Source organism: Sinocyclocheilus rhinocerous, unplaced genomic scaffold (assembly GCF_001515625.1).
Source record: "Sinocyclocheilus rhinocerous isolate Xijiao unplaced genomic scaffold, SAMN03320098_v1.1 scaffold1111, whole genome shotgun sequence".
NCBI lineage: Eukaryota > Metazoa > Chordata > Actinopteri > Cypriniformes > Cyprinidae > Sinocyclocheilus > Sinocyclocheilus rhinocerous.
The window spans coordinates 1,633,998-1,647,839 of NW_015655406.1; the positions used below are offsets into that span (position 1 = coordinate 1,633,998).

The 13,842-nt window shown below is 39.0% G+C and overlaps 1 protein-coding gene across 3 annotated transcripts; it reads right to left on the reverse strand.

Moving 5' to 3' along the window:
• Window positions 1–6,900: 6,900 nt before the first annotated feature.
• nkpd1 (NTPase, KAP family P-loop domain containing 1) lies at window positions 6,901–11,515 on the reverse strand. 3 transcript variants are annotated; one of them, XM_016525242.1, is made up of 5 exons: window positions 11,387–11,515; window positions 10,942–11,004; window positions 9,920–10,054; window positions 7,993–9,803; window positions 6,901–7,440 (listed from the first exon to the last, which is right to left on the reverse strand). In XM_016525242.1, exons 2-5 carry the CDS (start codon window positions 10,955–10,957, stop codon window positions 7,192–7,194), a joined length of 2,211 nt encoding a protein of 736 aa, XP_016380728.1. In that variant the 5' UTR covers window positions 10,958–11,004; window positions 11,387–11,515; the 3' UTR covers window positions 6,901–7,191. The 3 variants fall into 3 exon arrangements, with proteins under 3 accessions (XP_016380728.1, XP_016380730.1, XP_016380729.1); XM_016525244.1 differs by lacking the exon at window positions 10,942–11,004; XM_016525243.1 differs by lacking the exons at window positions 10,942–11,004; window positions 11,387–11,515 and adding an exon at window positions 10,658–10,688.
• Between the last annotated feature and the right edge of the window lie 2,327 nt (window positions 11,516–13,842).

Consider the following 13,842-nt stretch of genomic DNA (forward strand, 5'->3'; position numbering starts at 1 on the left):
TATATATATATTCCTTTCTATTTTTATTTTAAATATATCTATTTTATTTTTTGTTGCAATGTGCTGTTCCTGTTGTTTTCATTGTCATTTGCACATTTGTTGGGTTTTCCTGTTTTGCCATCCAGTGCAAATTCTGTTGAACCTGTATAGCATCAAATGAAGTGATTCTGATTCAGATTTCTACAGCAAAACTCTAAATAACTCTGTGTAATGGCATTGTGGAGGAGATGCACAGCATGCAGGTAAACACAGACAAACACCCGCCCACACGTGCCATTTATACAAAAACAAACATCCACCTGTGTACGCGCTGACATTAATTTCACAGTACACAATGTGCCAATCAAGAACCCATTGTTTCCAGTCATTGATGTGAGATGCAGGCAAAAAAAAGAGTTGTTTTAGTCTATAATTTCTAAACAGACGATCGTGCTCCTATCAGTCTCTCCGTTGTTGCGTGGCTGCAGATGCTAGGTGTCAACTAACACACAAGAGGAAGCGAACAACTTACCACCGTTATTTTGAGACTTATCTTAAGGTCCCCTTCCTCCACGTGTCAATCAACACTCCAATTACAAACTGCTCAGAATACCTCTCAACTGTCAGACATATCTGATTGGCTTATTTGCTTGGGTTTCTGGTTGTGCTAAAGCTCAAAGTGCAACACCTGACTGAATGTCATGTCTAAAATTATGCCTCCCTCAGCCTACGCACAACGAATGTCACAGCTTTATTTTGTGAGCGTGCCCTGTTGAGCTTGCTGTCCTAATTAAAGTTCCAAACATACTTGAAGTTCATTAAAGACAGTGGGTGCATTATTATCGGTTTTGTGGTGTGTACTACCCTCATATTATTTTTTTTATTTATTTCGAAGGATTTTTTTTATGATTTAGCTTCTTGCACAACTATTACTTGGTTTAGCTTCATTAAAGCTGTTATTCTTGTATTCACAGGCTGTTAATTGAATAATCAAGCCATCACAGTCTTGAAGAGTGTAAATTTTAGGGTTACACAGCGTGAGTTACCCTGAGCATCTGCAGCATGCTTCTCCAGTAGATTGTATTCGCTGGAGCTGTTCTGAGAGTTCCCTTTCAGTCGGTCACTCTCGACGTCACGTCGGATGACCGACGAATTGGGATCTCGCTTAGAGAGACCAATCTACTTCGAGTGTAAACTAAACGAGCCAATGCACATTGGCATGCGATTATTGCATCCAGCTGCCGCTGATCACAGCGTGAGTATAAGTAGGCAGCAGATGCAGCGCATATTCAGCTTTTCGCTTCGGAGCCGAGCGATCACATCGTTCTGCTCCTGACTACTCTACTGAGAGAAGAAGACTGAACGAGTTCAGCGCGCTCTTGGAGAGCTCTTCGTGTTGGCGGTACGGCGCTTCAGCGGTGGTGGTTTCCCGTGTCGAGTGGGTTGCACACACCAGGCTGCACTACCCCCTGTTTGTGTCGCAGATGATCATCTCCCCTGTGCGCCTCAGCACACTAAAAGAGCTTTTTCCCCTAAAAGAGCAATTTCGGGTGCGTCTTTTTAAAGACAACGTTGCGTGGCAAACTTGACGTTACATCTTTGTAAAGACGATGTGGGTCTTGCTATAGACAATGTATCACCCGAGCGTTTCTGGATGCGGTCGTTACCTGGCGCTGGGTGATGGTCACGATCGCTGCCTCACGTGCCTGGGCATGTAGCACGCTGAGGTGGCGTTTGTGGATGAGTCATCTTCTAATTGCGGGAAGATGATCATCTCGGAGTCGCCGCCCAAGCTCCGTTTTCTCAAGGGGCGGAGTTCCGTTGCCTCTGCCTCGATCTAGTTCTCCTCATGGCGGCAGCCAGGGGGGGCTACTTCAGGCAGTAGCGCGGGCGGTCTGAGGCACTCCGCAGCCAGTTGAGCTGCCAATGGAACGTGCTGGGCCCTCTACAAGGAGCGTACCAGCCGTATCCTTTGGCGCTCCTCCCAACGACCAAATGTCGATTGCTGCATCGGAGTGTGAGCCAGAGCTTTCTGGAGAGGAAGATTCGGCTGCGCTGCTCTCCTCCGGGACTGTAGCAATGCCTGAATCGGATCCAGAAATAATGGCTATGCTTTCCCGGGCCGCCGTAGGGGTAGGGCTCGAGTGGAGACTTCCACCGTGTCCCAAGCCCTCAAGGTTGCAAGATTGGTTCTCGGGGTGGTCCGCGCTGGTTCTCAGCGCCCCGCCTCGGTGCCTTTCTTCCCGGAGGTGCATGAGGAGCTCACCAGGTCGTGGACGGCACCTTTTACTGCCGGAAACCGATCTGCTGGTTCCTCCTCCCTCACCACCCTCGATGGTGGGGCAGCTAGGGGGTTACAAGGGTCCCCCCGGTGGAGCGGTCGGTTGCGATGCAGTTGTGTCCTAATACCGCCTCCAACCGGCAGGGAGAACCGTGCCTCCCCTCCCGGGTCTGTAGGTACTCGACTGGCCAGCGATGCTTATACGACCTGTGGAGAAGCTGCCTCCGCCTTACACGCTACGGCGTGATTGCAAGTGCACCAGGCCAAGGCACTGAGGGACTTGCACGAGGGTGGTCACGACCCGGAAGTTCGCAGAGAACTCCGGAGAATATTTTCATCTTTTTCCGCCACTGACCTCTTAGTCGGTGGTACCCAAATACTCGACAAGGAGCAATTCCTCTATTTCTGGGTCCCCAGAGGGGGCGGAGGGTTGTGGACGATCCAGTGCGTATCACACTCACCCTCCTCTCTCGCCAGTGAGCAGCAGTGGGCGGATCGGGAGGACGAACCAACGGACTACCCACGCACCCTCTGCTCGAACGCAGGTCAGTGTTACACACAACCAGACCCCCGTTCCTTCCTTCAGGGAACGAGGGTTACCATACGTAACCGAGACGATTCTTCTAGTTCGTGGCTTCTCCAGTGTGTGATTTTATCAGAAACCACAATTTCACCTTTAATCACTGTGTTGTTTTTTCATTTTGAAACATTAGCATCTCTGTCTTTTTTCTTTTCTAAGTGTGAAAACACCTGCTCCTGATAAAACCTGATGATGGATAAAAGTAGAAGCAATCAAGTTTTGTAAAAAAATAAATAGCCAACAGTTATTTTCTCACTGCTATGTTGTTTCAAATCTACAACTGTTTGAGTGGTTGATAAGATTTTGTACCGTTTTTGAAAGACGTCTCTTATGCTCACCAAGGCTGCATTTGTTTGACCAAAGATACTGTAAAAACAGTAAAATTGTGAAATATTGTTACAGTTTAAAATATCTGTTTCTATTTGAATATATTTTAAAATGTTATATATTTCTATGATGACAAAGCTGCATTTTCAGCATCATTACTCCAGTCTTCAGTGTCACACGATTCTTCAGAAATCAATCTAATGATGATCTGGATCGCAAGCAATATTTCTTATTATTATCAATGTTGAAAACAGTTGTGCTGCTTAATTTAATTATTATTATTATTATTATTATTTTTTTTTATTTTTTATTTTTATTTTTTACTTTCATGAGTATAATGTTCACTGCATATTTTGATTAATAAAAAAAAAACCTACTGACTTTTACTGGTAGTGAATATGCTTATATTTTTTTCTGTTACACGAAGAAGAAATTATGAACATTAATTTGTACAATCAGTTCATAGTGGCAGTGTGCTCAAAAAAGTGGCAAGTTTAAAAAATAACATGAAAGCACCATACAATGCAACAAAGAAGAAGATTTACAGTAAACAATGCCTTAAATTTGAGTCTTTTCCTGACACAAAGCATTCATATTACTTTAGTAGAATAATTAAATATATTTTATGATTCTTTAAAGTGTTTTTAAACAATTTTGGAGCTTGAGAGTTGTGGGAAATGTTTTACAAAATATTACGTGAGAAAAATAACAGCATGTGGCTTTGGAACAACATGGGGTGAATAAATACGTTTTTTTTTTCTCCCTGTTCCTTGAATATTTCTCTTTAAATTTGCCTTAACTTGGGAACACTTGTGTACGGCTATTTCTGTTTAGAGATGTGTGCTCAGACGATACTTACGCCATCTCTTCCAGAATAGAGATATTACCCATATTGAATTTGTGTCAGCCACAAGTGGCTTATTAACTGCGAATATCCATCAGTAAAGTCAATACAGCTGTGAATGTTTAATTACATTTCAGCCAGAGAGAAATGTGATCTATAATTTCACACTAGCACAAATTAAGCCGTTTATCCACGGTCAGTGCACCACGGTATGTTTCGTGTTGGAATTTCCTGCATTGCAAAATCCATTTAGCTTTAAAAACCTTGTTTGAGCTACAGCTATGATTATGTTGAATGGCTTCCTCTCCTCTGTTTCTCCCCCAGTCAGTCTCTTCATGGAGTTTAATGTTCATCTCTCAGTTTAGCTTGGTTTGCTCTAAGAGCGATGTCTCTGTTAGCTGAGCTGTTGCGTTTGTCGACCTTGGCCTTCGGAGAGAAATTGCAAATGCCAAGGAAATACTTCCTCATTAGTTTTACCCTTAACCTACAAGCCTTCACAGCAGGAGACATGATATAATCAGAGCTTGTGCAAGGCTCGGCTGTCTAGCATTTCTCTATATAGCCAAAAGTCCACCATCAAAAGCAATTCCCCTAATTTATGGGGTTTTCACCAAGTGTTCCACACAGAATCAAGAGGTGGAGAATCCCTATGAAATTGGTTGACACGAGGGAATCCCATCTAATTTCTGTAAAACACTCTTTAAAGCTCTAAAACCATGTAAATGGAAGCTCTTACAAATTGAATAATGAAATCCAAACAAGCTTTTTTTTTTTATCATCAAGCTGTTATTCTTTGTGCCTGACTGTAACTCATTACACTTGTTGTGTGAAATGGAGGTTTACCATCCATCTCTGTGTCAAACTCCGTAATCAATGCCACGCTTGCTGTTTGTCCTGCCGTCACAGGTACAATGCGCATCTCATCCATCCTGATATCAAATATTGTTGATGTTATTATTAGTTACAGACATTACTACTTGTTATGCAAGCGTTTTTCACAAGCATTTTCAATGCAAATGCACATTATGTGCTTAACAGCTCCTGCAGACCAGGACAACAGATTGAAAAGAAAAATGCTGCATGCAAGGCTCGGCTGTCTAGCATTTCTCGATATAGCCAAAAGTCCACCATCAAAAGCAATTCCCCTAATTTATGGGGTTTTCACCAAATGTTCCACACAGAATCAAGAGGGGGAGAATCCCTATGAAATTGGTTGACGCGAGGGAATCCCATCTAATTTCTGTAAAACACTCTTTAAAGCTCTAAAACCATGTAAATGGAGGCTCTTGCTTTATGAAAAGTCATACAAATTGAATAATGAAATCCAAACAAGCTTTTTTTTATCATCAAGCTGTTATTCTTTGTGCCTGACTGTAACTCATTACACTTGTTGTGTGAAATGGAGGTTTACTATCCATCTCTGTGTCAAACTCCGTAATCAATGCCACGCTTGCTGTTTGTCGTGCCGTCACAGGTACAATGCGCATCTCATCCATCCTGATATCAAATATTGTTGATGTTATTATTAGTTACAGACATTACTACTTGTTATGCAAGCGTTTTTCACAAGCATTTTCAATGCAAATGCACATTATGTGCTTAACAGCTCCTGCAGACCAGGACAACAGATTGAAAAGAAAAATGCTGCATGGTGCAGTATTGTATTGTAAGGCTTTTCTTTGTGTTCATCTAAACGTTATCCTATGCACTCTCAGCAGAACTCGTTGTTTTCATTTTCCATCTAAAGAATCCATCGATAAAATTTTATTTTAAAATCACATCGCTATGTATCGTGTAGCTACAGTATTTCCTCTGCTTACACCAAGGATGCTATCCTGCATTATCCTGCATTGATTCTGAATGAGAGGGGTAAGAATATCCCCCCCCTTTCCTGGCCCATTAAATTCCCTTAATATGTCTGCATGATATTGATTTCATATGAACCCCCACTTTGATGTTCACAATTTCAGAGTCATATTTCAGTCCGGCACACAACGGCCGACCTCTCTTTGTTGATTGGTTTGTCTGGACTGTACTTGAGGAGAAGATTCAATAAAAGCAACCATAATAACTGCATGCAGTTTCAGCATCACATCTTGTAAGATGCATTTAGGTGTAATTTCAAGCAGTTTTAGAATGTATGTTTCTAGGATTTAGTGTGATTCATTCTTACAAATGTGCATAATTATATATATGTATATATATATATATATATATATATATATATATATATATAGAGTGACCATAAACATTTTATGTGTATAGATACGAACCTTGTACAGTGACCTCAGAGATATATTTCAAAATATACCATGCTGTTTTATTTTTAGGCTATATGCCATTAGCATTTTTAATTCTGACAAAAGACAAGGCCCAATGATTTTGAGGTGGGCCTGTTTGTCATTTTGGCCAATGACAGATGGGCAGAGTGTTTAGGTAACCAGTTTCATTGTAGAGAAACCTTATAATTTACGAACACAAAATTTGGCTTTGTAAAGTCCAATACCTTGTGTGATTACATTTCATTTTCCTTCACAGGTCAGATCGATGGTCTGACAGTATTAACCTTATGAATGGTGTTATCATTGGACCTGCTCCGTCTCAGGTGTGGATGTGTAGGGAATACGTGCAGACTAGCTGAACAGTTTTTCATGTTTTTAGAGAAGATGGTAGCACAGTCTTATAAGGTTTGTAATATCAGTCAATGGATAGAATTAATACATTAAAATTAAGCAAGCTAATATTTATTTAAGTTTGAAATTGGATGCATATTATATTTCCTTTAATGGTCCACACTGTAGAAAATGCCATTTCCTTTATTATTTTGATTCATTGCAGAAATAACATTTGCAGTTTATTTATTTAGAATCATTGAAAAAGCTTCTTAATAGTTAAGAGAAGCAAACCTTCTTTTTACCATTATAAATAATGCATGTTACAAATTTGATCTGTTTGAAGACTGAAAGTTTTCTGCATAACAAAGCTCTATTTTTAAATGTCATCATTTGTTGAGTAGTCTGATTCACTGGTGTACATTTACAATCTTGTTTTTGCTTTGTCGTAAGGGCATTATATTTTTGTAGTTATGCAGTATTCTTTCCTGAAACATTCTTATTTCATTGCAAGCACGCACAGGAGGAAAAATGCAGTGATGCAAACTTCAAGGTCAGTTTATACTGCTTACTGGCCATGGCCAGATGGGCTTATGACCACTCCAGGGTTTGTGTCGTTTGGAAGAGTTTTTGCCTGAGCTGGCCGACTAGCAGGTATGACCCCAAGGAAATGCATTTTAAAAGTCATCCATTCACCCAGAGTCATTTGCAGGACTTGCCTGAGGTCTTTGGGGTCACTGAAGAGAATTGTTCTGCCATCTATGAAATTTTCCCTTACCATTTCGAGGTATTTCTCTTGGAAACTCAGTTTTGACAGCTAAAAGGGGAGAAATGCACATATTTAAAAATGCACATATAATTTGTAAAAAATAAAAAATAAATATCCAGCATATATACTGTACTGTGTGTGAGCTGTTTTTTTATATTTTTTATTAATTACTTTCATGAAATGAATACTTTGATTCAGCAAGGATGCATTAAATGTATCAAAAGTGACAGTAAAGACATGTATAATGTTACAAAAGATTTGTATTTCAAATAAATGCTGCTCTTTTGAACTTTTATTCATCCTAAAAAAAAACATCATAGTTTCTGCAAAATTTTAAGCAGCACAACTGCTTTCAACATTTACAATAATAAGAAATATAAGACTGGAGTAATGGCTGCTGAAAATTCAGTTTTGCCATCACAGTAATAAATGACATTTTAAAATATATATATTAAAAAAAAAAAAAACAGTTATTTTAAATGGTAATACAATTTTACAGTATTACTGCTTTTACTGTATTTTTGATCAAATAAATACATCCTTGGTGAACGTAAGAAACTAACTGCAGCTCTGACTTTGTTCTTAAAAAAGGTGACAAACCTCTTGACAAATATCTTCCATTTTCATGTTCATTACAGTTCGTGATGAGAGGGACAGGAAAGCATTTCTCCCTGCTCTCTTGAGTCTGCGGCTCCCACGGACCCTGGCCAGCTCATTCTTGATGGTGTAGTTTAAGTTCACTGTGCAAAGCTTAAATATTTCCAACTCCCCTACAGTGAACTTGAAGTCTTTCCTAAGGAAAATCTCAAAGAGCTCAGGGTCCCAGTCTCTTTCCAGAAAGTTCTCCACTGCATATCCAATGATGCAGAGCTCCAGGCTATTGTAATTGAACACTTCCCATAGTGTCTTGGTATTATCAGCAGCACAGAATGATCTGTCTATCTCGTCACTCTGTCTGTCATCTTCAACACACTGAAGAATCCAACTTAATCTGCAAGGCCAGCGGTCCACCAAAACCACCCATGCAGCAATTTTCTCTGGAGGTGGAGGCTCCAATTTCCGGGTCTCCATAATCATAATAGTTACTCGAATGGAGTTAATCACTCGTCTCATGGACATTGTGTCTCCAGATATGTAAGTTTGAAGTTTGCTTTTATCTCTTGAGGTGATGCAGGAAAATGCAGACTCAGTTAACTTATACACTTCTTCTAGATTAAGTTCTGCTGCAGCAAAGTTTCCTTTTTTTGCTATGAAAGGAATGACTTGTTCTTCTTCAGTCTCACTGTATTTTACCGAACACTCATCTTCAACCAAGAACGATGTCCCGGGCCCTCCTAAAGTAGATACTCCAGTCTCCTCAAGAGGAATGTCTTCAGGGATCTCAGACTGACCACGCACAATGTTTTCAAAGATTATTGACTTTGATGCATCAGATAGTTGAGGTACAGTGAAGGGCAGTGTAATTATGCGATCTAGAAATTCAAATGCAGGGTCTCTTTTGCTTAGACAGTCTTCTGCCTGTTGGACCTGTCTAACCAGGACTTCCGGATCTACAGCGAGCACAGAAATTAAGGGACTCTCTTCATCAGATAGGAGAATATTGATGGCATCCAAAACGCCTACGATTTTCTTTGGTGTGCAGCGGTCCAAGTTTGTGATCTCCAACACCACCCTGATTCTCCTCCTTTCAAAGATCTCCATGAAGTAAATGAAGCAGCAGAGCAGTCTCATCTCCTTCCGAACTTCATGCATCAGTCCCAGCTGCTGACTTACCTTCTTGTTGTCCAGCCCTTGTCTAATTTTGAGGTCCTGGTTGAAGATGAGGTTCTTTAACAACAAAAATATAAACCTTAGAGCTCCGACTGCAGGAACACCAAGTACAGCGATGGCGAAACCTTCCAGTGCACCACTTGACTCCCCAACCTTTTCTCCTTCTTGGTGTTTTTTCAGATCAGGAAATCCAAACATGATTAGAGGAACCAGAATAACAAGTGAACCAATGAATCCTATAAGTATTAGCGCCCAAATGGGAATGCAGCCCAACTTTTTGGACCTCCAGTTCTTTGGAATATCCTCAATCTTCTTTTTCCCTTCATCTTTCTCTGCATCATGTTGGGCGATCCGGAAGAGGCCTAGCTGGAGTTTACCGAAGCTGTTCTGAAGAGCCTTGGTCAACTGCATTACCAGTCCCGCCCAGAGAAGGTCACTGCCTGCAAAATGCCATGCACTGAACCTCACGAACATATAACGAACGTTCTTCATGTTCTGGTTCTGCACCGTCCACACAGGCCGATAGAAGAGGAGCCGCAAGATCAGAGAGAGCATGTCAGAAATAGAGAGTGTAATTGAGCGAGGCTTTGGTTCCTTAGTGTACTTCTCTTCTCTTCTTTTGGCCTCTTGATTCATATGAACTGAAAAAAATATGAGATAAAGAAGATGGAAGAAACATCAAAATCCCCAAAACGTTTGGAGGATATCTGGGAGGGCTGATCATTTAAAATCGTTTTAAAAAATTGTGCGCACTTACCCTCAATGTTCTTGAGGACCATGTTGATCCTGTTGTGACATTCTGAATACAAACCCACCGTCACAGGAGAAGAGACTTTTGTGAGGGTTTTTGATAATGCATAAGCATACACATTATCAGAAGGGATATCTGTCACTGGAAATGAAACAATTAAAAGCTGTCATATTTTCTTTTCTAGATTTTTTCTGTAATTCTAAATTTGAGGTTTCATAACACATTCATGTTATCTTACTGAAACACAATGATTTATGCCTTTACTACCACAAGGCATAATTACGCCTAACCTATTCTTTTTGGCCAGTATTTGTTGAAGGGTGAAGTCTACCTCTTCATCTATTTGTTTTTTAGTCATGAGCAACAAGATGATGTTGACATGTGGGTGAAGCAGGTCGCATAAATGTAGATAAACTATAAATATAGTGCAATAAATGTGCAGAAGGATTCTTCATGGGTTTATCTGAAAGGGCAAAGTCCCTGTTTCATTCAAACAAAGAAAGAATAAACGTTAATAATAGGTGGAGGACTCTCATATAGTGCTGTAAAGCTGAATGCGAAGCATTTTGTGATTATTTTATGCCACTAGCATATGCTGTAACTATTGATTTAATCTTTTTCTAAAATTGTCTTCCCTTTTTAATGGCTTTTGGTTTGTTTGTTTATGAACTTCTTGAACTAAATAATTCTCAAGTATACTTGAGTTTTGAGTTAGCAGCTCCTTTTGTATTTTGTATACCATACCCTTTTCGATTGCCATCGGTCTTGTATTTACAAAACACAAAATTGTTACGTTCACCAGTCTTCCTAAAAAATGAAACCAAAATATGAGCAATCACATTACAAAAATGTTTTTCTGAATAAACATGTTGATATGCACTGTAACTATTGATTTAATCTTTTTCTAAAATTGTCTTCCCTTTTTAATGGCTTTTTGTTTGTTTGTTTGTGAACTTCTTGAACTAAAGAATTCTCAAGTATACTTGAGTTTTGAGTTTGCAGTTCCTTTTGTATTTTGTATACCATACCCTTTTCGATTGCCATCGGTCTTGTATTTACAAAACACAAAATTGTTACGTTCACCAGTCTTCCTAAAAAATGAAACCAAAATATGAGCAATCACATTACAAAAATGTTTTTCTGAATAAACATGTTGATATGCATGAACACTAATTTCTTCCTCCCTTTATTAGCTGAATTTATGAAACAGATACTAACCAATGTATTTCTTCATCTAATTCGGCTATAGGCATTCAATTTCAATTTAGTATGCAGTTACCAAAAATGAAAAGCATACCAAAAACAATTCCAAATGCATACCAATGTGCATGCTGACAGCAACATATTAAATTGGAATGTACATAAAATATACCTCTTTTAACAGTTGTTGCACTTTTGAACTGAAGCCACCAAGCAAAGCACTTTGGATCCCTCACTATGAAAAATATGATAATGAGGAATAGAACATCTCACCTTCTCCAAGCAGAATTAGCAAGCAATCCTTCAGGCACAGTTTACAGCAAAATTGCTAGTACACTAATATCCATTCTCCATTTTCAGAGATATTTCATGTAGACAGAAGAAAACTGCTTTTGCTTTACCAGATGCAGTAGAGCCGAGAGAGAAGAGAGAGTTTGCTGGTGTGCAATCATTAACTGAGAAGGACTAATCTTTGGACCAGTTGTGGATGAACTTTGAGCAAGACTTTAAATTTGACACGGTACGTAATGGATATCTGCAATCTAAATTTATAACTGATGTATTTATTGCTACATTTATTAGTGATCCAGTCATGCAAGTTTACTTATTAACTAAGAAAATATAAAAAGATAAATAAAATGGATCACTATTGTTGCTGTATCCCAGTCCCAGTCTGTGTTCCCCTGTTTTGTGTTTCTGTTTGTTTCGGAGTACACTTACTTGTTCAGTTCCTGTTTCCCTAGGTGCGTCCCAAATCACGTACTAATGCACTATTCTGTGACGTTTTGTATTATAAATAGTGCGAGTAGTGTTTCACACTGAAAATTCTGAAAAGAAAAAGTGCACTTTGAATATTAGGGTTGTGACGGTAAAGAAATTTTCCCACAGGTTAATCGACATGTGACAACACCGGTAATACCGGTATAACCGTAGGGCGGGGTTCGTTGGTGTTTTCACTCTTTCCTTGGCTTTTATAGCTTGTAAATGCCAGTGTGCATTTTACTTTCACTTTAGTGGCAAATCGGCGTCAATTGCTTGAATGGACAACATTCGAGCAACATTGATATTTGCTCTTCTCTAATATGAGTCTAAAAAAACAAGCTTTGTGCCAATTCATTTTTATTAGATTTTTTTTTTCTCACGTCCTCTACAATGGACGCCAGGACTGAAGCAACATAAAAATCCTATTTTAACCATACTTATGAACTATAGAGTTTGTGTAAGAGAGTTGAACATGTGTTGAAGATTTTGAAAAAAAACTAAAAAAAAAAACACCGTAAGAATGAACAATTCAATAAGAATGTAGAAAAAGGTAAAATATGAAGTCCCAAGAAATCTGCACTCAGCTCTGATAAGTGTAAGCGAGTGTAAGCCGTGTAAGCAAGTGTCTCTGCACAGATTTCAGCATGATTACCACATGCTGTCTGGGAGCTCTCCCAAACAAATAGATTAAGAATTTAGAGTTTGAGAATTGTATTATCATTATAGTTTGATGTATGTTAATCATTGTATGATTTCAACAATTTCAGTGTTATTCTGTTATAAATCTACAATCGCATTTGCTTCTGTGTATTGTATTTCCTGCAGCATGATGCAATAGAGCAGCACAGAATATAATACAACAATACGCTGTGTTTCTATAAAGGAACTTTTTTATGTATTTTTCCTTGAAGGAGCATCTGTCATTGTTCTCCACAATACAAAGAGAACAGAAAAATAAAGCTCAGCACAAACTAAACATGTTTTTACAACTATAAAATAGCACAATATAAAGAAAAAATATGCAATGTTCAGTGACAGCTCCGTGCCAGTTTAAAATAAATAATAGAATAATACATGACAGGCAATACATTTTCAATTCACAATACCATATAGCTGGTTGAGCCAAAATCATGTCAAAATTTTAAGGTATTACTATTTTGAAAGCCCTAGTTGCATTTTGTTGGAAAAATGCCTCAAGTTAATTCACTGCAGATCTATTCAGCATGAACTTTATATTGAAAATGCATGAATGACTGGTACTTTGTCAGGAGCTAATAACAGTTGGCTGTGCTTTCATGAGTCTTTCAAAGTCATTTTTTTGTTTCATTGGAGGTGCTGCATTTCCCTTTGTGGAGAGTGTAAGAGTCTGTACATCTCTGTAAATAGATTTCCCAAATTAGATTCCCTGGGCTAAATTAAGTGTGATAATTGGAAGTACAGCTCTCCCAAATGTTTCCCTTAGGATTAATTACAATTGCAGGGACAATCTATCCTGCCTGCTTTCTGCTGCGAAAGAAACAGAGGATGTTCCCTGAATGGGTCATTGTGTTTTCTCGTACACATTACAGGAGCAGTGGTCTTCTGTGCATGCAAACCACAGATTTATGTTTGGAGCTGTAACACCATTCTTCGAAAAAACGTCGAAATCAGATGAATGAATGAAGAAAAAGCTGCTCGAGTCCAAAAGAAGCACATTATTATTCATCAAACAAAGTCATACCAGAGAGGGGCTGTTCATATTGGACTTTTGTTTAAAAAAAAAAAAGTATCTTTACACGCTTTAGGTTTTAATCATAGGTTTACCACAATCTAGATCACTTTGAAATAGGCCCATCCATCATCTAAGACAATCAGATTGCTGTTTCCATCATAGCTTTCCTCCGTAATTGCCACAATATTACAAAATTAGGGCTTTACGACTCTTTATTCTGCTTCGTTCTGCCTCGTGACTCTCAATTATAGCCTGA

Excerpts from the sequence above, each read along its gene's own strand:
- nkpd1 (XM_016525242.1), bottom strand. Across the intron at positions 9,804-9,919 it reads GGTCCTCAAGAACATTGAGG|TTCATATGAATCAAGAGGCC; the intron begins GTAAGTGCGCAC and ends TATTTTTTTCAG. Across the intron at positions 7,441-7,992 it reads TGGAAGATATTTGTCAAGAG|CTGTCAAAACTGAGTTTCCA; the intron begins GTTTGTCACCTT and ends CTCCCCTTTTAG.